Source organism: Plasmodium vivax, chromosome 13 (assembly GCF_000002415.2).
Source record: "Plasmodium vivax chromosome 13, whole genome shotgun sequence".
Lineage (NCBI taxonomy): Eukaryota > Apicomplexa > Aconoidasida > Haemosporida > Plasmodiidae > Plasmodium > Plasmodium vivax.
Window position 1 is genome coordinate 1,514,892 of NC_009918.1, and position 23,831 is coordinate 1,538,722.

At 43.6% G+C, this 23,831-nt stretch overlaps 8 protein-coding genes across 8 annotated transcripts; 5 read left to right on the top strand and 3 right to left on the bottom strand.

Annotated features, from left to right (window-relative positions):
- The first annotated feature begins 19 nt into the window (after positions 1-19).
- On the top strand, positions 20-2,784 carry PVX_085780 (30S ribosomal protein S9, putative). Its single transcript, XM_001616769.1, has one exon. The coding sequence runs from the start codon at positions 401-403 to the stop codon at positions 2,213-2,215; it is 1,815 nt and encodes a 604-aa protein (XP_001616819.1). The 5' UTR covers positions 20-400; the 3' UTR covers positions 2,216-2,784.
- Positions 2,785-3,293: 509 nt separating this feature from the next.
- On the top strand, positions 3,294-5,345 carry PVX_085785 (hypothetical protein). The gene is made up of 3 exons (XM_001616770.1): positions 3,294-3,548; positions 3,788-3,863; positions 4,033-5,345. The coding sequence occupies exons 1-3, from the start codon at positions 3,439-3,441 to the stop codon at positions 4,069-4,071; spliced, it is 225 nt and encodes a 74-aa protein (XP_001616820.1). The 5' UTR covers positions 3,294-3,438; the 3' UTR covers positions 4,072-5,345.
- A 101-nt stretch (positions 5,346-5,446) lies between these two features.
- PVX_085790 (Sperm-specific protein Don juan, putative) lies at positions 5,447-9,003 on the top strand. Its single transcript, XM_001616771.1, has 4 exons — positions 5,447-5,994; positions 6,235-6,302; positions 6,560-6,653; positions 7,326-9,003. The coding sequence occupies exons 1-4, from the start codon at positions 5,951-5,953 to the stop codon at positions 8,386-8,388; spliced, it is 1,269 nt and encodes a 422-aa protein (XP_001616821.1). The 5' UTR covers positions 5,447-5,950; the 3' UTR covers positions 8,389-9,003.
- Positions 9,004-9,320: 317 nt separating this feature from the next.
- PVX_085795 (hypothetical protein, conserved) lies at positions 9,321-11,166 on the bottom strand (the record flags this gene model as incomplete). Its single annotated transcript, XM_001616772.1, has 3 exons — positions 9,321-10,632; positions 10,782-10,875; positions 11,061-11,166. 3 exons carry the CDS (start codon positions 11,164-11,166, stop codon positions 9,321-9,323), a joined length of 1,512 nt encoding a protein of 503 aa, XP_001616822.1.
- Positions 11,167-12,670: 1,504 nt separating this feature from the next.
- Positions 12,671-15,416, top strand: PVX_085800 (hypothetical protein; the record flags this gene model as incomplete). The annotated part of the gene is made up of 3 exons (XM_001616773.1): positions 12,671-12,744; positions 13,137-13,216; positions 13,381-15,416. Exon 3 carries the CDS (start codon positions 14,094-14,096, stop codon positions 15,414-15,416), a length of 1,323 nt encoding a protein of 440 aa, XP_001616823.1. The 5' UTR covers positions 12,671-12,744; positions 13,137-13,216; positions 13,381-14,093.
- Positions 15,417-17,311: 1,895 nt separating this feature from the next.
- Positions 17,312-18,466, bottom strand: PVX_085805 (ubiquitin-conjugating enzyme E2, putative; the record flags this gene model as incomplete). Its single annotated transcript, XM_001616774.1, has 3 exons — positions 17,312-17,568; positions 17,767-18,143; positions 18,336-18,466. 3 exons carry the CDS (start codon positions 18,464-18,466, stop codon positions 17,312-17,314), a joined length of 765 nt encoding a protein of 254 aa, XP_001616824.1.
- Positions 18,467-18,490: 24 nt separating this feature from the next.
- Positions 18,491-19,488, bottom strand: PVX_085810 (ubiquitin conjugating enzyme, putative; the record flags this gene model as incomplete). The annotated part of the gene is made up of 4 exons (XM_001616775.1): positions 18,491-18,565; positions 18,707-18,776; positions 18,944-18,993; positions 19,441-19,488. 4 exons carry the CDS (start codon positions 19,486-19,488, stop codon positions 18,491-18,493), a joined length of 243 nt encoding a protein of 80 aa, XP_001616825.1.
- Positions 19,489-21,496: 2,008 nt separating this feature from the next.
- PVX_085815 (N-myristoyltransferase, putative) lies at positions 21,497-23,820 on the top strand (the record flags this gene model as incomplete). The annotated part of the gene is made up of 4 exons (XM_001616776.1): positions 21,497-22,017; positions 22,246-22,368; positions 22,536-22,583; positions 22,774-23,820. Exons 1-4 carry the CDS (start codon positions 22,003-22,005, stop codon positions 23,818-23,820), a joined length of 1,233 nt encoding a protein of 410 aa, XP_001616826.1. The 5' UTR covers positions 21,497-22,002.
- Positions 23,821-23,831: the final 11 nt, after the last annotated feature.

Genomic DNA, 23,831 nt, shown 5'->3' on the forward strand with positions numbered 1-23,831 from the left:
CATGCTTACATCATGCGTTGAGGCAAAAGTGGTTTCACCCTTGGCACAAAGTTGGCTAATTGGTGGAATGCGTCCGTTACCGTTTTGTGTTCCCTCTTTTTTTCCCCCATTTAGCTGATCAGTTTGCTTATCTGTGCGCTATATGTAGAAAAGGGGATGCAAAAAAAAAAAAATAAATAAATTACACTATGGATTCCAAGGGATGGGAATACGAGGCATATTAAGCGGCTCGCGCAGAGGCATACGCATATACGCGTACATGCCTATACCCACGCATGGCAGTAGATAAGCATAAGCGCAGCACAGTCACGGCGGCTCTTAACCTCTGGGGGGAAAGGAAAAATGTACTGTGGAGAAGGCCGATGCGGAAGTGAGAAACGAAGCTCGAAAAAATAAAAATATGTTTTTATATCATGTGAATAACAACACAATTATACTAATTCTGTTATGCACATTCCTGTGCCACGTGAAGGCTGAAAATGTGAAGAATGCAAACTGGCCAGGAATAAGCAGTGTGGGACGATTTAATTATGGGTATGCGAGAAGAACGAGACGGTTGGACGGGGGGCACTGGAAGGGTAATTTGAAGATGGGGGGAGAAGATAGAACATGTGGACTACTGGACATCCCCATGGGAAATCCACCACAATTGGTAAACATCCTCTTCTTACGTAGTTGCCACAAACCCATTGGGTGTAATCCCCATTACCGAAGGAGGAAAAACTTTTCCCTTTTTAAAAAGAAAAAAGATAAAGGTGGAGCAACAAATGTTAAGAAGAAAGAAAAGAAGGTATTCACAGAAGAAGAAATAGAAGAACTCCGTCGAAGAGCCAAGGAAAAACTACAACCCAAAAAGAAAGGCGACGCTGATGGGACCCCTGGTGCTAGGACAAAAAAGGGGGCAAAAAGGAAAAAAAGCACAGAACAAGTTAAGGGTGATAAAAAAAGCAGCGAAGAAGAAGTACAACAGTTGGATGATACAAAAGGTGCAGATCAGGAAGAGGAAGACCTAACCGATTACATAAAAAGCAAAGAAGATTTTGACAAAATAGTAGACCTAACCAAAGATTTGATAAACGAAAAAGAGGTAGAATATATACACAAAATAAGCGACTGTGATGAGGAGTTGTTAGCATATGATAAGAGAGAAAAAAATATTCAGCTGAATTTTGAAGACACCCTCTTCGACGAGGGGAACTACATGCACAATTACGTCAACAACATTAGCAAGTTTCGCTTTGACATTTACAATCTGCATAACAAGAACGAATTTGATAGAATTACTAAATATTTGAACTATCAGTATATAGAGGAGGTGCCCGTGGAGATGCCCACGGAGCGTAGCTACAACATTGGGCTGAAGAAATATTTCTACCAGGTTGTGTGCGACTTGGTGGGGAAGTACCGGGACAAGTTTGAGAATGAGCCGTACGCGGGGGGGGAGGAGCAGTCGGGGGGCGACCATCTGGTGGAAGACCAATCGGGGGGTGACCTACCGAACGCACAGGAAACGCCCAGCTCCCGCTTATCCCTGCAGAAGGGCAAACTAAACCAGCACGATGCTGACACAGGAGGGGGAGAGGACAGCCAAATTTTGAACAATTTCTTGAAGGAAAACAAAAAGGAAGCAAGCAAAACGACAACCATGGAGAGGATAGAAAACATGGCCAGCGTAATCCAGCCAACTCATGAAGATATTATGAACAAATATATGACCCACGATTTGTATAATCTGCTATGCGATATTAAGGATGAATATGATTACATGTTTGAAAATGGAGGGCTGGAGAAATTCTCCTTTGATCAAAACAGAAAAACACATAAGGAGAAGCTAATATTTTCAGGGAAAAAAAAAAGAGCCGTAGCTATGGTTTTCCTCCAAAGGGGGAACAACAATTTGATAATAAACAACAGGGATGGATATCAATACCTGCAGTACCAAATTTTTAACATAAATAAAATATTCAGCCCTCTACTCCATCTGTGCATGCACAGACATTTCAATGTCGTGGCCAGGGTCGTTGGAGGGGGGTTGTCGGGGCAGAGTGTGGCCATATTCCACGCCCTCGTCAAGTACATCGTGTACAACTTGTCGCTGAAAATAAAGCCCTATTTCCGCTCCTTCAAGTTTATGACTGTGGATAGTAGAAAGGTGGAGAGGAAGAAGTACGGGCTGAAGAAGGCCAGGAAGAGGAAGCAGTACAGTAAGCGTTAAGGGGGGTTAGAAGTGTGTTGCGGGGAAGATAGAGGTGTGTTAAGAGGGGGATAGAAGTGTGTTAAGAGGGCGTTAGAAGTATGTTGAGGAGGCAAAAGGAGGTCTCCTCCCTATTTGGGGCAACCCTTCTTGTCCTCAGTTTGGTGCACTCACAAAGGGGTGAAGAAGTGCATATGTACATATGTACATGTATACTTCTCCAGGGGACTGGTATGCGACCTACCTGCGTCAACCCCTTGTGAGCAAACGTGATGGAGGGCCCACTCCAGCTGAGCAGCCCGCAAATAGATGTCGCTTGAGGGGGGTTGGCTCTCCCCTTCCAGAGCATGGTCTACCCAGCGCGTGCATACAAAGGTAATCCATCAAGCGGGCGCATGTGTATACATTCTTTTTTTTTTCCCTGTTCGGCCTCTACATTGTGACGCCTGTACCTCATTTGTACGTGTGAATTTTTTTTTTTTTTATGTGCATATAATGAGGAGCTCCTTTTGTTCGGGAGCCTTCCCAAAAAAAACAATTTCGTAAACGCACAGTGGTGCAACCGTTTTAGGAGGCACACTGGAAGGAGGAAAAAAAAAAAAAAAGCCGAAAACTGTCTATGCAGAAAAAGGCCACAAATCCGTTTGCACTAAAGTTATGGGAAAATATGCCCATTTGGATGGAGCCCCCATGCTTATTCTTATTAGCGGTGGTACCATAATTCGTGCCACTTGCATGCGCATGCGCGGTTTGTTAAGTGCCTCCGTGCAGAAGACCTCCACGCTTGCAATGAAACAAGTGCTGCAAGTAGGTCTGCATACCCTCTTTAGTTTCCCACCCACCTTCGCAAAAAAAAGGGTTGGAAATGTGTTGCAGGTGCGCTACAATCGTGCTACACAAGTGTGTCACAAGAGCGTTAAGAATTTTTTATTTTACTTTATTACCACATTTTTGCGAAAAAAAAAAAAAAATTCAAAAAAATTTTACATTTTATGCTTACACGTACATGTACATACATTTCTACCTTCACACGTCGAAACGAAAAATTAAGGAAAATTATTTAACGCAACGCAGAATTAATTGCAGTGAAAGGTTGAGCGAATCCCCATAGTTGTTTCAACGAGATCGACTGAAGTGAGCATTTACCGCCATATTTAAGCAAAACAGCAATTCCCAAAAAAAAAAAAATAAGAAGCAAAAAAAAAAACGTTTTATAAACCCATTCATCGAGAAAAAAGAACAAAATGGAGTTCCTAAAAAATATGTTTCAAGAACTGCTGAAGAAGAAGGACCAACTGTTGCAATGTTCAAAGTTATCCGTATTGTTAAGCGACCCCTTCACCTTCTTTTTTATGTATGTTAATAAAAAGGATGCCCTGATTATGTGCATGGCCGTATATGAATGATGGAAAATGTGGAGTGCACGCTTGGGCTCCACGTGAGCGTGTGCATGCGTTTGTAACGTCGATTCTTCGCGCTTGCAAATAACACCGTATCGTGTGTGTAATGCGCCCACGTAAAAGCGAGAGGAATGTGCTTTTCCTCAGTTAATTGCCTCTTTAACCGTCTACCTATCCCCTTCCCCTTCCGCAGGTGCATATTTCTGTTCGTCCTCACGAGCATAATGACATACCTGTACTGCTTTTGCAAGGGCTATGAAACGAGAAGGGTAAGTGTAGCTATGCACATAAAGCGCGCACACGAGAGCAACCAGTGAAGTAGAAAAGCGCCAATCGGCATTACCCCCAAGGGGAGTCCCAACTAGTGCGAATAAAAGAGCAATATATTACTTTACTTTAATTGACTTTTTTTTTTTTTTTTTTTTTTTTTTTACGCAGAGCCCCAGGATACACAAAATGTCCAAAAAGGTCAGGTAAATTCCACCTTGCGTTACCAAAATAATGTTATGTTGTACAGAAGTGTGAAAAAGCGCAGAGCGAGGTGTGACAGACGGAGTGCATATGCATGTACATACACGCCCAGATTAGGAGAAAAAAATTTGACAGAATGGAAGGTTGAACGGGATGTGCACACACGGGGAAAGCTAAGCATGCCCCCTACAAGGAGGAGAAAATATATCTACAACACAGCACATTTAAGAGGTACACTTAAAAAGGAAATGGAGAGCTGGAGCAAAGCCGTTGTGTTAACGAAATATCGCAGCCGTATGTCCACACACGTGGGTGACACATCCGTCAAATGCGACGTTCGCGCGTATACACATGTTGTAGCCATTACATAACGTGGGGGGGAGAAAAAGCTATTTTTTTTTTTTTTTTTTTTTTTTGGTAACACATAGAGTGAAATTCCCCTTTTGCTGCCCACGTGAAAAAAATAAAATGACCCCAACACATTGGGGGGATGTACATAACGATGGAATGGAAGGCGGCAAATTTGTTTGTACGTATATGTGCGTTCATTTGGGTGCCCCCCTGCAGGCCCACATGTATGCCTTCACGTATGCCCATTTGTATGTCTATTCATTTGTTCCCTCATTTGCGTATTTACTGCGCCTTCGTTTGATATGTCATTCCCCACATGGTTTTTCTCTCCCACGTGGTTTTTCTCCCCCGCGTGATTCATCACACATAACAGTTTGAAATAACTCCCTAATTATTTTTTTAAAAAATAAACTTGAACAGCGTTCGTCGTGACATATATCTGGGCCAAAAAAAGAGGCGACTCCGGGGGATATTTCCCTCGGGAAGACACGCAAAAGGGGATAAATCGAATGGGGAAGTTAAAGCGTTTGAGAGAAAACATAAAGGTACGCAAAATGGGCGCACAGAAAAACCCAAAGGGAACTTCAATTTGCGTAAGCGCGACGTCGCACTTCTCCCACCTGCGAATCGCAGTGCAAGCTTCGCGCAATTAAAATGCGTCCATGCGAAAAAATAACATGTGTGGCGCAGCTCGCGATGAGAGATATCTCCACCACATGGCAAGTACAGTCGAGCGCGCTGCCACACATTTCGAATACAGCCGAGAATTCTTGGCATCTCCCCATTTATCACCTTTATCGTGATGTTTCTTAAGTCAAAAAATTTAGTCCGATCGTGTGTCCATGCAGTTTCACCTCATCAGGTGTTTTTTCTTTTTTCGTTTTTTTTCCCCTATTTTTTCATTTTTTTTTTTTTTTTAAACGCTGGCTAAAGGCACACATAGAAGACAATTGTCTTTCGCTGTACTGCATTGCGTACTTTTTCCGCAGTAGTTATATTTCTTTTTTTTTTTTTCCCTCCCCTTAAATGTGAAAGCATTTATTTTGTAAAATAAAAATATATGTACGCAGTAAATTGTTACGAAAATTTTTAATGCCTAATATATCGCCGAGAAAAGTCACATAAATGTAGAGAGGCACACATGGGGGAGAAGAAACAAAAAAAAAAAAAAAAAGCGGAAAAAAAGTAAAATAAGGAAAATTAAAAACTTTCAAAAAATAACACACATTCGAAAGGTAAAAAAAAAAAGTAACAGTAACAGTAAATAGAATAAGTAAAACACACCCGCTACGCCGCTGCAGCCCTTCCAGAGTTCAAAGCAGAATAACAAGGGGAATCTCCCTCCTCCTATTTGTTTTGTGAATCCTGCCTTCGATAAGCGCATATAGATACGTGCTTACCTACGTGTATATATCCACACGGACGTACCCACACGAGCCGCTGCCCCACATGCATATGTGTGTGAGCCCCTTTTTCCGCGCCTCAAGAACCCACTGTTAAGCAAAACCGCACATCCGAAATTGCCTTCCACAAAATGAGCAAGGCGTCTGATAATAATAAAAATTTGGAGGATCAAAGGTTACCAAACGAATGAGAGAAGCGTACTTGGGGAATGCGGCACTACACAGTGGCACAGCTACCACGGCAGGATTACGGGAACGCCTTCCCCGGCTACCTCCCCCCCAACCGCTGAAAATACACGACGGAAGAGCGCTCTGCAACAATTCATAAAAGCGCCCAGTTAATGTGAACATAAGAAAGGAAAGAAAATTCCTCGTTCTCTTCGCAAAAGCAGTTCTACCTTTTCCTTCCCCTTAGAACAAACTTCGATGAAAAGGATAAAAAAAAATTGTTCTTGTATGGTTACGAACAGCAGCTGCTTTATGGTACACACGACGATGGCAAAAAAGAAAAAAAAAATAAATAGTTTTACAAATGGAAAGATCAAAAAAAAAAAAAAAAAAGCGTCAATTTTGACAAATGCAAAAATGTTTCTTCTTTCTACATTCAGCCACATGTGCATGCCGCTACATAGGCACGCCCTCACATGTGTGTACTCCCCGCGCACGCATACGTAGCGACGCGCGCAAAAACACACACGTTAACTTCTCCTTCCCCCCCCAAATAAAAAACCCCAACTCAGGACGAATTAATTGGAAACTGGCCGAAAAAAAGAAAATAACTAAATACCCCATAAACACTATGAAAAATTTGTGGAACCACAGCATAGCTAACTGGTCTCTCTCTTTTTCTTTTTTTTTTTTCTTTTTTAATTCTTAAATGAGCATTAGTCTAGCGAAAAGCAGCATATAGATAGGCATAGCCGTTTATACCCCTGCGTATACCAAGCCGTTTGCGCGAGCGTGCATATTTTTATGTACCATTTTTTTTGCGCACATAAAAAAAAAAAAAAAAAACGCAAAACAGCAGAAGTGCAAAAGTGCATAAGTGCATAAGTGCAAAAGTACAAGTGAGGGAACAACACAAATAGCAGCAATAGATATGTGGACAAGGGGAAAGGAACTGTGCTGCGTAGTGCGATGAGGAGTGCCGCCGCGTTTTGCGAAATGTTCACTTAGAACAATTTGAGCACTGTGGCAGCCCTAGCTATGTAGGCACAGAAATGGGCTTGTTCGCAGACACGGCAATATGTAGCGAAATTTTCGCGGTGGCAGGGTTTTATAGGCCCCCCTGCGTTGGCAATTTTTGCAATTTTATGCAGTTCTTGCAATTTTTTTGCATTTTTCTGCACTTTCTACATTTTCCGCACTTTCTACATTTTTTGCAACGTTTTGCAATTTTTTGGCCATTTATTTTTGCAAACTTTTGTCACTCTTTCCACTCGCTGCGCGATTGTTCCATTTCCCCATTTTCCTTTTTTTTTTTTCTTTTGCGCCCTTCCCCCGTAGCTTGCCCCAGTTTATAGAGAACTACTCCAAAGACGTGGAAAAGCTGAACGAAATGAAAAAAAAAAAAAAATTGAACATTGCACAGAAAATAAAAAAAAAAAAAAAGCTGACACCAGCCAAAGTACAATTCACGAAACAACGCTCAAATATTTCGATGAACCGAGTGATTAAAGGAGTGAGCTTAGATTACAAGAAATTAAATACGCATACGTTTAAAAATAAAAAAGTTGTCACTTCCATTTTGAAGAAAAAAACGATAAACAAAACCATTGACAAGCAGAAGAAAGCACCCGAAATGAAAAATAAAAATGCGCAATTAACCAAACAAAAAACCAAAAAGGTAATCAACATGAAGAAGGCACCCAACACAACCAAACCGAAGGAAGATACCAAAAGCGACAAAATGAAGAAGGACGATAAGACAAAGAAGAACGGAAAGGTCAGCAAAGGCGAAAAGGAAAAGAAAGAAGAAAAGGCCAAAAAGAGCGTCAAAAAGGATGCCAAAGCGGCAGACGGAAAGGCGCAAAAAGGGGACAAGCCCAAGACGGAGGATAAGAAGGAAAAGGCGAAGAGTGAAAAGGCTGTCATAAAGAAAATCGACAAGGGTAACAAGGGAAAGGACAAGAAGGTGGAGAAGGTGGAGAAGAAGGATGAAAAGAAGGCGGAAAAGAAGGTAGAAAAGAAGGACGAAAAGAAGGACGAAAAGAAGGCGGAAAAGAAGGAAGAAAAGAAGGCGGAAAAGAAGGACGAAAAGAAGGAAGAAAAGAAGGGGGACAGCAAGGTGGACAAGAAGCCCGGCAAGAAGGACGACAAGAAGGAAGGCAAGAAGGACGACAAGAAGGAAGACAAGAAGGACGACAAAAAGGCAGAAAAAAAAGCAGAAAAAAAAGACGATAAGAAGGTGGAAAAAAAGGCAGACAAAAAGGACGAAAAGAAGGCAGACAAGAAGGCGGAAAAAAAGGCTGACAAGAAAGACGACAAAAAGGAGGACAAGAAAGACGATAAGAAAGACGACAAAAAGGTCAAGAAAAACATTTTGAAAACGCAGAAAACGAAGAAGTAGCGCAGTACCCCCAATGGCGAACAGGCTCCCTTGAGCTCTACTTTGACACCCTTGCAGGGAGGGAAAGGGGAAAAGAAATGACCAAAGCGCTGTTACCTCGTGGACGCGCAGAGCAGCTCTCTAACAAGTGACCCACAGCTGTGCAGCTTGCCCAAACGGATAAGCTAACACAGCGGAAAAACCACACAGATGGTGAGTAGGTGTAAATGCATACGCAGAGGCAGGCGTGGACCATCGCGTCGACGCCGACTCGGCGTAGCTCCTTTTAAAACAAAGACCCCCCAAAGATGACCCTCCATTCGCCTTTTTTTTTTCGAAAGTCACCCAAGACTTACTTCTTAACATATTTTTTTTTTTTTTTAATGCATAAAAAAAATTGTTTTTCAAAAGGCAAGCACGTGGTAAAAAAAAATGTACATTCGCGTCAACCTGTGTTCATGGAAATGCGTCCATCGAGTTCGCGCGCAGCTGTGTGTGCGTGTGTGCCTGTGCGTAACCGTGTCAACACGTCCACACGTCACTACCCCTGCTCAGGCATACCCCCAAACAGCCTCCACGTTCACACCATTTAAAAGGAACGTTTTAGAAAACGTCTACTAAAGTCGAATGGGGACCAAAACAATGCACACTCGTATTTAAAACTTATTAAAAAAAAAAAAAAAAAAAAAAAAAAAACACTTGAAAGTAAAAGAGTAGGTAATTGTAGTGAGGGGGGAAGACGCCTCCCCGATAGGTCTACGCTCCTACTCGGCATAGTCGCCCCAGGCATCGTTGCCATTTCAGGCACTCCTCGGAGGAAGCCAGGGGATCCCATAACCTCACAGTTGCGCATAATGCGCTTATACAGATGTAAATAAAAATGATCTGACCTGTTCAGAATATCCCATTGGGGGGAAAAAAAAAAAAAAAAAAATTCCACGCTGGATGGCACATCACCGAGGAAGGCGCCGCGGCAAGCGAGAGCCCAGTTTGAGAAGAACGCCGTGAATAAATCGAAGGTGAGAAAAATAAAAGCGCCTGATTTTCTTCTTCCCCACCGGGTGGAGCGAAAAATTCAACATTTTGACAATCCTAATGTAAGTGAGGTCTCTTTTTTTTCGCATTTTCAAATACAGTTTGATGACGTAAAGAGATAAAGAAATTAAGTGCTCAATGTTGTAATCGAAAAGGAGCAAAAAGAGGTGTACCTTTTTTGTAAAATTAGGAAATTGATTTTTTCCCCGAATTAATGTATCCTTTTTTGTATAATTCAAATCGAAGAAGGAATTTAATTCATCCACTTCTCTATTGAAAAGTTTTTTCATTTTGTCTATGCCTTGATAGGATAGGTAAAATTGCCAAAACTTAAAGGAGAGAAAATATTTTTGCATAACATAGACGTAGTTGTATACATCTTCATCTAATTTGTTGTGGGTTAAGATGGGGGTGTCAAAATAGTGGAAGAGTCCATTTTTAAATACCAAGTGGTTTGGTTTTTTGGGGAGGGGAATAAAAAAGCATATCACTTTATTGCAGCTGAGGTGCAAATTCCTTTTACACAAATTGTAGAAAGTTTTGTAGTTGATAAAATCTTTACTGAAGGGGTAAATCATTTCGTCAATTTCGACGGTGATGCAGTTTTTGCTGTCAATGTATTTGCTGCTGCCGAATTTTTTCTCCAGACTTTTTGTGCACATGCTTTTTAAGCTGCTGCAGGGTCCTAGACTGATTTCTAGAATCCGTTTTACAAAAATTAAAATTTTATTATTATGCGTTTGGTTCAAATTGCTGCAGCATTTGATGACCCTATTTTGATAATACAACTCTTCCATTTTTTTTAGCAAGGCATATTTTTTATCTTGGTGGATTAGCGAGATGACTAGGAAGTAGAGGTCCAAAAATTCACTTCGTCTTTGGATATCTTTAATGTTTCTTTTTATGTAGTCTGTGACCCCTTTGGGAGGTTCCCTTTCCTTATCCTTTGATATCCTTTTTTTACTTGGAAAAAAGGAATTCTGGGGACTGCCCTGCTTGGAGCTATTCAGCGGGCTGTAATAGTTGCTGCAGGCTTTGAACATGAGGCTGTTCACGCGCGTGAAGTTCCTCAACAGGGATATGTTTGAGAGGGACACCTTGGAGCTTAGAGGCGATAACACACTTAGGTGCGCGTTTTTCTTCCTCTCCTTGTTCTCCGCAATGATTTCCTTCGCTTCTCTCGCGGCTTCCTGCATCACCGCGTGGTACTCCTTTTTGTAGCCGTCGAACCTGGGGGGGGAGGCGGCCAAGAAGTGGCAAGACGCGTGAAGCTTCGGTGGAGAGGCGGCCAAGAAGTGGTAAGATGCGTGAAGCTGCGTAGAAGAGGCGCCTCCCCGGCTCGTTCCATGCCACCCCCACTGGCGATCCCCTCCGCCTACCTCCTTTTGATCATTCTCCAGATATTCTTAAACGTGTTCACAGAGTGGCGCTGCTTAAATTCCTTCCTGTCGAACTCCTTCCATTTGACGAACCCTTTGGGGGGGCAAAATTTGGTGCGAAAAACTTGGAGTGTAAGATTTGGTGCAAATTTTGGAGTGCCATCGGGGGGGGCACACTCCCATGTGCGAATACGCCTCGAACGTGGGTTTGCCTGATTGGCCGCTTCCCCCTCAGCGCCTTTGTTTTGTTCCTCCGCCTAGTTTGGCTCTCTGTATAACCGTATACCAACTTATCCCGGTAGCATTTCCTGATGAGCGTTTCTACGTCCTCCCTGGACAAGGATCTGCCGGGTTGAGAAGTCGAAACGGTGAGCAGAGGCAACATCGGCAGGGGATTCGTCCAAATGAAAAAGACAAAGCAGAACATGAGAGAGTAACTATATAAGCTGAGTAGACACTCGAGGGAAAACCTCTTTTTGGCATTACTCCAGTGAGTTTTTATTCTTCTTCTTTGAGGCGTCCATTTTGGGGCAAACAGGAAAGGGGCAGCCGAGCGCGTAGATGCGACTGCAAGCGGAGGGGGGAGAATGATGTAGAAAATGAGTGAATCACAAAATGGAGTAGAAAATAAAAGAAGCACAAAATGGATTAGAAACACGTCACGCAACGCGATTTTACCGCACCTGTTCTGCAACTCCCTTTGGAGCTCCCCTTAAGTGTGGAAGCAACAGTGAGAAAGGGAGAATCTACCGGAGCACCAAACTTGAAGCTTTTTTTTTACTACTACTTCTGTCGTTGCCACGCACGTTGGGGGGCAAATAAAGAGGCGTGAGTTTCTCAAATGGGAAGTTTATTGGATATGCTGCCAGTTAATCATATGCGCGGTATGCCCAGGCAAGAAAGTGCAAAAAAAAAAAAAAAAAAAAAAGAGAATCTACAATGGTCTTCTTTAAATGCTGTCCCTTCTTTTAAACTTGGAGACCTAAATTGCAACCCAGGTTCTCCTCATTATAGAAGCTGTCCAAAATGAAATTGCCCTTTCACCTACTAGCAGTGCATTTCGTGTTTTTTTTCGCATCAAAATGATTTTTCCAACCATGCGGCATTCTGAGCTTGGGAGAAAGAGGGTTAATATGGGAAGGCCAAAAATTGCCTGACTGTCTACACCAATGATGTACCCTCTTGCGGTGTGATGTGTCGTCCCAGTTGGTTTGTCTTCTTGGAGAGTTTATCGTGCAAAGGGGGTGCAGGAAAATCGGGGCGAATTGTGCACACCCAAGTTTTGCTTTTACTCCATTCGATGGGAAATATAGGGTACAAGCGATAGGCCAATTATACCACGTATTATATGCAAGTTTACCCCATTTTGGGTATGTATTTGTGGGGGTGACTCCCTTTCTGTCTACATTTACACTTTGAATCATCTTAACGATTCAGACTGACTTGACTGAAGAGCTGACTCCCCAGTGCGTAGTTCATAATATGTTGCGAAAAAGGCACATACGTAGGATAAAAAAAAAAAAAAAAAAAAAAAAAGACAACCTGGGTTTTTTTTCCAGTGTGGGATACAATGCACAGCTGAAGTGGAATCCCCTATTGTGCACGCGAAAAATTAGTAGTGGACCAGCGAAATAGGTTAGGAAATCTCATTTGGCCATTTCTCCCTTTTGCGGGTTTCCTAATCAGGGGCAGAACATCAAACGTGGGACCTCTCTCCACATGTGCGTATGCTTTCGCGAAGCAGCTCACTGCATGTTAGTGTTATCTACCTGATCGCGTGCCTACGGGTCTACTCGCCTTCCTTCGCGGGAAAAGGAAGCGCGCAAGGATCGCACACGTTGCGTGAATTTTAGTTTAAAAAATAAATAAATAAATTTTATCTACATAAACAGACGCGCCATAATTTAGTTAGGAAAAAAAGCCACACAGGGATATGCATCTCCACGGAGCTACTTCTTTACAGGTACGCACATCTGGGCAGGCATATGTAGCAGCAGATATAAGTGGAGGGAGAGCCAGCCTTTTACTCATATATAGCTGCTGCTAGGCCGTGTGCCCATTAGGCTCTTCCGCGCGTTAGACAGGGAAACACCCCCTGCAGGGAGGGTTTGAAACGTCACGAGGTGGAGCAGAAAGTAGTGCAAAATTTGATAGTGTCAAAATGAAATGAAAAAATTGGATTAGTAAAAAGGGACAGGCAACTAGCTCGGGTGAACGCACACTAGACACACGCCTTCCTAACCGGGTAGCAGCGCAGGCGAGGGAGCCACAACTCACCGCACATACGTACGTACATATATATGTGCGGTATGCACACCTGCATGAGGCCCCTTTTTTATTTCTTCCCCAACGTAGTCCCGTGCTGGTGCATCCATACATAAGGCAAAGTGCCCCCGTTCCTCACCCGTCTAATGAGGAGCGCATACTTGCAAAAGGTACTGCCCAAAGGGGAGGAAATAAAAACTCAGCCGAGTGGGTTGACTTCCCATGCGTTTGAATAGCTCACATATGGGAAGGCCACACTGTGAGGTGTAATTCGAATCACAATTATGTTATAAAAAAAGTGAATAAAAAAAAATGCATAATTTCTTTTTTTAAGATTTTAAGAAACTTTGTAAAAGGGACCCCCTGCGACGCGCCCTGAAATAGAGTCCACCCGTTTGACGTCGTCACAAAGAAGAAGCAGATTTAAGCGAGCATCGAAGGGACACTTTATGCTGTCTAGTAAAGATTTTTTTTTTTTTTCCTTCTTCTTCCTCCCATGTGAAAAAGCTGCCATATTATTTTTTTTTTTTTTTTGCACGCCCCACCTGTGCAGACGAGGCGACCCCAATCGGCTAGTCCTCCACGGTGACGCACACCCCCGATTCTTCTCTTGCGTGATTTCACTTTTTCTTGAAGCGCAACAAGTACGCACAGCCGCGAATGGCCATAAGAGAAAACAAAGAAATAGGCTTGCCATTTTTTTGTCCTCGAGGGGGATAGCAATTCGTGTTATTCTGTTCACCTGGTTGAGGGCACATTTAGGAAGCTACATTTACTTGTGCCCATTTGGGGGGTCTGCAAAAATAATCCCCGCGTCTTCCCCTTCTTTTCGAGAACCATTCACCTGTGCAAAATTGGAAGTTTTCGTCTCGGTTCTTTTGCTTTTTAGAGTGTCCCGCGAAGGGCACGCGGAGAGGGAATCAGTTTCTCCAAAAGGGGAGGACAATTAGCTGCTCAGGTTAGCGGCACAGATTGGCCGAACAAGTTAGCGACTCAGATCAGCGCCCCGAGTTAACACCCCAGACAAACGCCGAGCGGACGAACGAAATGGTCACCAAGGGCGGCGCGAAGAAGAAGGCAAAGGTGAGGGCCTACGACATTGAGGAGTCCAAAAAGATATTCCTATACGCCTACGAACACCAACTGAAAAATGAAAAGGTTAACTGGAAAAGGGCAGAGGAGTCCAAAGTGACCAGCCACAGTGCGAGCTCGATGAGGAGTCACTACGTGAATTGCATAAAACATGAAGTGTCTTTGTACCTGGAGATGTACTCAGAGGAAGTTGCTAAGCTATTTAACAAAGTGAAGAAGTGGAAAAAGGAAGAAAAAAAAAAAAAAATGATCCTTTTTCAGAGCAGCTCGCTGGTGAAGCAGAGGTCCAATATTTCTCTAGACAGAGTAACCAAGGGGAAAAGCAAAAACTATAACAAATTTAATTCGCTTATAATTAGTAAAGCCTTTTCCATGAAGGGCAACCGCAGCGTGAGTAGCAAGCAGAACTGCTCCATCAACAGAAGAAACGTGGCCACTGCGAATAAGAAGAAGAGCAAAAAGGACACGACCGTTTGCTCCAGTGCTTCTGCTACCGCGAGCGGTGGCAGGACGAAGGGCCAGCCGGGAGCACCCAAAAGCAGCCTCAAGAAGAAAAAAATAAAGAAAGTAAAATTTGCACAAAAAGATCCCCTTGCAGTCAAGGATAAAAAAATAGACAAAAAAATAGACAAAAATGTGGCCAAAAGTGCGGCCAAAAGTACGGCCAAAAATGCGCCCAAAGGTGCTGCCAAAAACGCGGCCAAATGTGTAGCCAAAATTGCGCTCCAAAACAACGCAATCCCTAGCAGCAATGTAGAAAGAACAAATAACCCCCCCAATAATTCGTTCAATACAGATATGAGTGATAAGACGGAAAAAAGGAAAAGCGAAAAGGAACGGGGGAAGCACACGCGAGTGTCCGAAAATTACCAAATGGAAGCAAAGGACATATCCCAAGGGAGCACCGAAAGTAGGCATGTTAAAAAAAAGGTAAAGGAGGAGAATGAAACGCAAATGAACGTAGACGGAACGGTTCATTGCCAACGAGGGAGCAACGCATTGAACGAAGTGGGCCACATAAAAATACCTGGCGAAGAGCACCTGCACCAGAAGTACCATCTCGAGTCTAGGCCAGCAAAACGGCACAGCGATAAAAATTCTCCCCTTCAGAGCAGAGCGAAGAGGGGCAAACACTACGCAGCTAACTGCAACTCGAAGGAGTTCATCAGGACTAGTAAGCCATACGACACGAAAATGTCAAGTGGAAACGTTAGGGAGGGGAAAAGAAGTTCCATCAGCTCTATTTTTGGGTACATTTACGATAAAATATTCCGCTGAAGGGGGGGAGCGGCAGCCCGATTGGTTCGTTGCCCGCATTGGTTCAGTTACCCCCAAGGGAGCCCTTCCGAGCGGTCTTCTTTCCCAAACTATGCAAAACAAACGGGGGGAAGAGCCAACTCGATGAATCCCCTGCGTAACGAGGCGAAGTGCCAAACGATGCTGAAACGTACGAGTCGGGGCTACACCTACACCAGAATGAGTAACGTATCTGTCTACTTGCAAAGGAGAGAAGACACAGAAGAGATGGTAAAAAAAAAAAAGACACGTTTTGTTTGTGCCCTTTGCATACTGTTAAAGTTGACTCCGTTTCTGATTAATTGGCTCCCCTCCTGCGCAGCAGCCTGGGATGCACCCCTACGTATAGCTATGTATATGTCGATGCGTACGTACCCATGTGCATGCATCTATCGCAGTGCAGCCCAGTTGACACCCTCCCGTTTCACTTATTAATACGTTGTGTTTGTTTCTTCTTCAAAATTGATCTGTCCTACTCTTGCTTATGTGCCAAGGGACGAATCAAAAAAGGGAGAAAGTGGTATCTATTTTTTGTTTTCCGTGTAAACTTCCATTTGCCCCCTTATGTCTTCATCATGCGTAATCGAACCTGTGCAGTTATCCCTCCATGTCCTCACACAAATGTATGAAGCAGAACGTGTAGAAGCTCCCCAACTTTTGAAAAAAAAACTTCTCCCTTCCAACCCCTTATTCGCTTTTTTAAAAATCGTCAAAAATGGGGGTAAATTTAGGCTACTGCACCGTTGGAGGGGTGATCAGGATGGGGTGGAGCGGACGAAGAGTACCGATGTGTTAACTAATAGGGGCACCTTCGAGGTGGACACCCCGCTCCAGCCGCAAAGATTGCCAATTAACTGCGCTATATTTTTCATCACACGGGGCCCTTCTAAACCATGTGAGTTCAGGATGCGTGTGCACTGCACGGTTGGGAAGACAAGAGGGGGAGGTTCCCCCTTCGTACGGCATTTCTTCGTACGTATGTGTAAGTATGCATTTAAACGTGCATGCACGCATGTACATACGTGCAGGTGACACACATATACGTGTAGGCACAAGCGGGGGTTGGGAGTGGCCCGATTTGCGCTCAACAAAACAGGTGGGGTTAAGTTGTGCTAATTAAAAAAAAGGGGGGAAAATAGCAGCCGCGGAATTGGCGGCGCCAACAAGGCATCCACATGAGAGAAACTGCGGCTGCAACTGCATCTGTATCTGCAACTGCATCTGTATCTGCAACTGCATCTGTATCTGCAACTGCATCTGTATCTGCAACTGCATCTGTATCTGCAACTGCCATGGTGGGGAAAACACGAAGGGGAATGACGCAAATTGGTACATTAACAATGTGTAAAAAAAAAAAAAAAAAAATTTCGGAGACATTAAAGCAAATGTAGAGGACATTTCCTTTAATGGTTAATAAATGAGCTACACACAACTCGCACAGGAGTGCAGCATCACAGCTTGTTGAATATCCATGCAACATTGAAAAAAATGAGCAAAAAAAAAAAAAAAAGAAAAAAACAACTACGGCCAGAAGAAGCGTTGCAGGTTAGGAAGCCGCAACACCCCGCTTCATGTGTCCGCCAGTTCTCTTCGCACTGGAGAGTTTCCCCCTTCGGTTCTGCTCTCCAATTTGGTACACTGCCAGTTTGTTAGTAGACCAAATGGGTATTTTTTCATATGGATAATTTAAAAAAAAAAAAAAAAAATCCGCGCATTCAAACACAAACAGAGCACAAGTTCTGTACTAAAAAAAAAAAATGGATTTAACGGGATAAGCGAAATTTCCAGTTTTTTTCCTTTTTTTTTTCCTTTTTTTTTTCCTTTTTTTTTCCTTTTTTTTCCTTTGCAACGCATCCGCAAACGCCGCAGCGCCGCTGCTACACCTTATCGTCGTGAAACATCCACCTCATATTTTTGGGGGAAACCTTTGGGCCAGCAGAACAGTAGAGCATGTCGTCGATGGGCTTTCTCTTTTTCGTGCAGCTTGAAAGCATCGAAATGATGGACAGGCATATGGAATTAACTGACAAGACAGGAGACCAGTGGTCATATAAAATTGACAGGCAGATGTGCCCATTGCTGTAAATGTGTGGGTGGATTGGCGGTTCTCCGATGAATATCACTTCTGGGCTCTCTGCGAGGGGGGGAAGTGGTTTGGCGGTTAGCCCGCGGGGTTGTTCATATATTATGTGTGTACTAACGCATGCATGTGTGTACGTATGTATGTGGGGGGGGTTGGCACAAACTCGCTAGTACTACCCATGCGCACACCACGGTGCTATAACTGCAGATGTGCGGAACCCCCTCCGACGAGCTCTCCCCGTTTGCACACCTATCGGATACTTCTCGGTAAACTTAAATTGCATTTTAAAGGTTTCATTTGAGTACAAGGTGTTTTCTGCGCCCTTAATTTGTATTATCCATTTATCTGAATACTCTTGTATTAATTTGATGGTGTTTTCATTTTGATTTAGCAGCTCCAGTCTTTCCTTTTCCAGTCTTCTCTTTGAGAGACCTCCTAACTTGAGCTCATCTGGATTCTTTTTTATCGTTTCTTCACTGTCCTTTTGATTGGAAGAGAGGCTGTGGCCGTTTAGGGAATTTCGAAAATCCTTCGCGTAGCTCGACTGGCTCTGTTCAAACGCGGACTCTGCGTTATGTAGCACGTGTGCGTTGTCCTTGGCGTAGCCCTGGATTTCGCTGAGGTTCCTGCGGGGGGGGGCGGCGGCCACGCACGTGCAGGAGTGGGGAAAACGCTTACAGATATTACGCTTGAGCCTGGCTCCGTTTGGGGACGTGCCAAACGAAAGGATGCTCCCCAGCGAAGAAGCGGATAAAGGCGCTAAGACAAAATGGCGATGTTGTGACCAAATGGCGAGGCACCCCCCTGGCCTTACATACCTCGTCAGCGTGCTGTCATTCGCCACCGGAAAGAACCATTTCTCCTCATCCTTTAAAGGGGAATAAATGAAGATGTAAAAGGTGACTGTCCGTTTGGGTGGTTTCGCCCCACGGTAGGGGAAGTTTCTCATGGGGCAGTCGATCACTCGGCCTTCTCACAGTTTGGCCGCCGTTACCTCCTCGAACCCAAGGCACCTCAGGACAGCGTCAGATCCATTGAAATGCAGCAGCTGTTAAGGGGTCGGGAAGGGGGGAAAGAAGACGCATGCAAGTGTAAACAGGGATGCTACGTATACGCTCACAAATGCAAGGACATATGCACAACACTAACGACGTAGCATCTCCGTCAATGCACTCCTTCCACAGGGTACCTTATTAATAAACGTTTTGTTGTCCTTTTTTAAGGATCTAAACTTTGCCCTCGAGGGATTTTCAATAATTCTGCAGGGAAAGGGGGAAAACGTGAGTGAGTGGGGATGTCCAATGAGACACTCCACACGCATGAGGGTTACAGACATAGGTAGGTCCCTACGAACGTGTCTAACAGGTTGGCGATGTTTCCCATTTGGTCATCTGCACACGTTTGCTCAAGCGCACATTTCTTTTACTTTTGAAGAATGTGGATCAATACGTTGAGTATTTCCCTCTTTTGGTCATTCTGCACGTCAAAAAGGGGAAAATGGAAGAGGGAAATAAAAGAGGGAAATACAAGAGGGAAATAATTGGGGGAGCTCGCACAAAAATGACATACACATGTGTAAACATGTAAGACCTTCGGGAGAAGCGCATTCGAAGCGGCCTTCTCCTCTTATGCAACGGGCGGGCAGCATGGAATGTACGCAGGTGGGCCAAGTGCAAAGGGGGAGGCTAAACAGATTTGTAAAAAACTCCCCCTTTGGACTTTTCCCGAGACATGGAAATAATATTGTAAAAGCAAAAATGTACAGATTTACGAAAACGCTGGAGAAACACACCAACACATTTTTGTAGAAGTGTGTAAAGTCAACTTTGCGAAAAAGTTTTAACTGCTGAGGTTCTTTCTTTCTCTCTCTCATTCTCTTTTCCTTTTCCTTCATCTCCTTTTTTTTTTTTTTTTCCGCATTACATTTAAATTTGTGAAAACATTAGATATGGCCTCTTTCAATGTTACCATTTTTTAATTTTGCTACACTTGTGGAGTGGGGTATAAATAAATCGTATTTAAAAAAAAAAAAAAAAAAAAAAAAAAAACTCTTATTTTTAATTATCTTCACGTTATTTTGCTTTTTTCTCGTAATGTTAACAATTTCCTGTAATTCATCGTGTTCGCTTGGAAAAAAAAACCCAAATGCTTATTCTTCGCTTACCGCTATTGCTGCAACGCCTGCTATGTTATTCTGGCAGCGCGCGTATTGCCCTTGCTACTCTTTTGCTATGCGCTATGCTTGCTCCTTTTTAATCGCTAAACAGAAGGGAGAAGCACGCAAGGGGCATCACCACGTGTAATCCTTAAAAAGGTCAAAAAAAAAAAAAAAGAAAGGAAGAAGGAGCAACAAGGGGGGGCAGGGAGGATGGAACAAGGAGCCTCGAAGGGTAATCATTCCATATGTTTATGTTTGTGTTTACATATAACTGTAAGCAAAAAAATGGGATACGTAGTTCCGCAGCTTTGCAATTTGCTTGAAAAGGTCAACTGCACTTTGCTTCCGTTTGGTTTCATCATTTCGGTGTTCCCCCTACGCATTCGTTTGCAAGTTTGTCAATCTGGAAAATTGCTAATTTGCTAAATTGCCAGTTTGCTGGTTTGCTACTTTTTTTTTAAGATACTGTTGAGGAATTAAAATGGGAGAAAATTCCCAGTTCGAAAAAAAAAAGGCGTGGAAAGGCCATATGCCTTCACTCATACATTTGTACACGTGCGCGGTGGCGGGGAATATGCCGCTGGACATGAGTTCCCAAATGAAAGTGTTAAAGAGACCGGCAAACTGGTATTTAAAGAATATGCGTGAAGCGGAAGGAAAACCCCCCCTACAACTTTGCAAGCGCGGGAAAAGGGGAACTACATAAAACGCCGTGCCATTTGGAACACCCACTTGTTACTACAGAGTTGCGCACGCATGTACGTAAGTATGTACGTATGCATGTATGTGCGCATATGAGCCTGTTAAGCTGGGGGAGGGGGGCACTGCGTCGCGTGGCGCAAATGCGTAGTTTGTTGCTTCATTCGAAGTGTATGTGTAAGCTTCGAATGCACATGGAAAATAGTTTTAACGCGAACGGGAGGTGAATAGTTTATAGCGGCAGAACTGATGAGAAATGTCTGCTCTGGCACACCTGCGTGTCGCCACAAAGGGGTCGTGCTAGTCGCCGCACGAGTAACCATTCCCGCGTTGAGTCCTTTCCGCGTTTTCTCAGTTAGGCGGTGTTTTCCCTGTTTGCCTCTCATTTGTGCTCCACCGCGACGGTTAATTCGCCCCCATAATGAGCACCTGTGTCGAAAATGGGAAATCACAACTGGGTGTACCAGAGGAGTCAAAGAGGATACAAACATGTGTGCTCTCATTCGGGGGAATGAAAAAAAAAAAAAAAAAAAAAAAAGAAAGTTGCTTAATGGGTTGTACCTACTCTTTTTCCTTTCATAAATGTATGCACTTATCCGTAAGAAGCTTAAACTTCCGCAAGTTTCCTCCTCAATTTTGCAACTATTTTCTCTTAACAGCACAAAAGAGAAGAGAAAAAAAAGCGAACTTAAGAAGAGGGTTCTTTTCCTTTATCTTATTTTAAGGCGTGATCTAAATTGTTAATCCGTGAGTCCCCCCTAATTTCGAAAAAACCAAATCGTAGAATAACTGACGGAGGGATGCAAATGAGGAAGGGGAATAGCATGCCCTGTTAGGATTGAACGGCGGGTTATAACCCTAGCTTGTGCTACAAACGCATACATGGCACATTTTTGCCTTTCCCTCCTTTTCTCCTTTTCCTTTTTAACGATACGCCTGAGGAGTAACTCCCCCTTTAGGGCAAACAACTTCACGTAAAATGATGGCGCTACTCCGTTGCAAAAAAAAAAAGTATCGTAAAAATTGAAGTGACAGAAAAATTACAAAAATGAAATAATTTCTTCTAACTGATCTGGGAAGGCACAGTGAAAAAATATTTTGCATCGACAAATGTTCTTGGGAGCACTCTTAAAAATTAACGAACGAATGAAAGTAGGCGCTTCTCCATTCCACTGCATCACTGCATCCTTTTTTTTTTTTTTTTTGGCACGCAGCATCCCTCCGTGTAAATCCGCATCATATGGTATATATCATACGAAGGGCAATCAATGTTATGTGAACCTCTCAAGATCTACCCCTTCTTTCGCCCAGTTGGCCAAGCATTAATCACTAAAGTGAAGAAGCAGCATAAGCGTACAAGTGCCTCTTCGATGAGTCAAACCGCATGCTAATTTGTTTATTCCTACGTTTGCTTCACTCTGAGGGGTTCGCTACTCGACTCAACTGACATTCGTCGCCCACTCGATTTACAACATTTAGGGGGGACCACGTAGATGCCCAATTTGTGTACACGTGAAGGTACATATATACCGGTACATGCGTGGGTAACTTTTGATTTGCCTACCCAGACGTTGTGCCGTTTTACCATTTTTGGAACAAGAGAAGTTAGGTCGCTGGATCATTAAACAATGAACGATGATAATGTAAGAAGGGAGCGGGTGGAAAGGAGCGCGGCTACCTCATGAAAGACGCGCAGCTGTATATGCCCGTTGGCGCGGCACGGAGGGGCGAAGGGGGCTGCATGGGGTTGCTCCGCGGACGTTTCGCCGCTCACCCCTTATTTTTTATCTCCCATTTATCCCTTATTTCTTATCCCCCATTTATCCCCTATTTCTTACCCCCACTTATCGCTCGTTCCCCCCCAACCGCAGAAGGAATTTTCCGGGAGAGACATATACCAGCTAATAAAAAATGCCAAGGATAAGATCAAAATCGATTACAAGTTTTGGTACACGCAGCCCGTGCCCAAAATAAATGACGAGTTTAACGAATCGGTAGGGCTCGCGCAGCAGCACCGTTTCATGTGTGTGGAGCACCTTAACATGCGTGCGTAGTGCCTGCGTAGTGTCCGCGCTGTGCCGTCGTCATAACCCGTTTGCGCTTCGTTGCTGTGTTGATAAAGCTGTTTATACAGCTGCACACACTTCCCCCCCCCCTGCAGGTGAACGAGCCATTCATAAGTGACAACAAAGTGGAGGATGTCCGAAAGGTGAGAGCACTTTTACGTGCCCCTCTAAAGTTGCAGATGGGGAGGTTCATTCCGCCCCTGTAAAGGGGCGCATTTTTCTGTGCAGAGAAAGACCCCATTTTTCGTGGCCAAGATTGACGGCATAACGGGGTTATAATATATTCACTCTCTCATTCTGTTTTTTTTTTTTTTTTTTTTTTTTTTTTCGCAGGATGAGTACAAACTGCCGCCGGGATACTCCTGGTACGTGTGCGACGTGAAGGACGAAAAGGACCGGAGCGAAATTTACACGCTGCTCACAGACAACTACGTAGAAGACGACGACAACATCTTCCGGTTCAACTACTCTGCGGAGTTTTTACTATGGGCTTTGACCTCTCCAAATTATTTAAAAACGTGGCACATTGGCGTAAAGTATGACGCGTCTAATAAGCTAATCGGATTTATAAGCGCCATCCCGACGGATATATGCATTCATAAGAGAACGATCAAAATGGCGGAAGTTAATTTCTTATGCGTCCACAAAACTTTGAGGTCGAAACGGCTAGCTCCAGTCTTAATTAAAGAAATAACGAGGAGGATCAATTTAGAAAACATATGGCAAGCTATCTACACAGCAGGGGTTTATTTGCCCAAGCCAGTAAGTGACGCAAGGTATTACCACAGATCTATTAATGTGAAAAAATTGATCGAAATAGGTTTTTCCTCCCTAAACTCTAGACTAACCATGAGTAGGGCCATTAAACTGTATAGAGTTGAGGATACATTAAATATAAAAAATATGAGACTTATGAAGAAGAAGGACGTCGAAGGGGTACATAAATTGTTGGGCAGTTACTTAGAGCAATTTAATTTATATGCTGTTTTTACGAAAGAAGAAATTGCCCACTGGTTTCTTCCCATCGAAAATGTTATTTATACTTATGTGAATGAAGAAAATGGAAAAATAAAAGACATGATTTCTTTTTATTCTTTACCGTCTCAAATTTTGGGAAATGATAAGTATAGCACGTTGAATGCTGCCTACTCCTTTTACAACGTCACCACGACAGCCACGTTCAAACAGTTGATGCAGGATGCCATTCTCCTGGCCAAGAGGAACAACTTTGACGTGTTTAACGCGCTGGAAGTGATGCAGAACAAATCCGTCTTTGAGGACTTGAAGTTCGGCGAGGGCGACGGGTCGCTCAAGTACTACCTCTACAACTGGAAGTGCGCCTCCTTCGCCCCCGCGCACGTCGGCATTGTGCTGCTCTGACGGGGGTAGCG

What these genes read in the sequence shown, in the direction of transcription:
- PVX_085780 (XM_001616769.1), top strand. Translation starts at nt 401, where the DNA reads ATGTTTTTATATCATGTGAATAACAACACAATTATACTAATTCTGTTA.
- PVX_085785 (XM_001616770.1), top strand. Translation starts at nt 3,439, where the DNA reads ATGGAGTTCCTAAAAAATATGTTTCAAGAACTGCTGAAGAAGAAGGAC. An exon ending in CCCTTCACCTTCTTTTTTAT is followed by an intron (nt 3,549 to 3,787) that starts GTATGTTAATAA and finishes CCCCTTCCGCAG; the next exon opens with GTGCATATTTCTGTTCGTCC. An exon ending in AGGGCTATGAAACGAGAAGG is followed by an intron (nt 3,864 to 4,032) that starts GTAAGTGTAGCT and finishes TTTTTTACGCAG; the next exon opens with AGCCCCAGGATACACAAAAT.
- PVX_085790 (XM_001616771.1), top strand. Translation starts at nt 5,951, where the DNA reads ATGAGCAAGGCGTCTGATAATAATAAAAATTTGGAGGATCAAAG. An exon ending in AAAAATTTGGAGGATCAAAG is followed by an intron (nt 5,995 to 6,234) that starts GTTACCAAACGA and finishes CCTTCCCCTTAG; the next exon opens with AACAAACTTCGATGAAAAGG. An exon ending in CGAACAGCAGCTGCTTTATG is followed by an intron (nt 6,303 to 6,559) that starts GTACACACGACG and finishes ACCCCAACTCAG; the next exon opens with GACGAATTAATTGGAAACTG.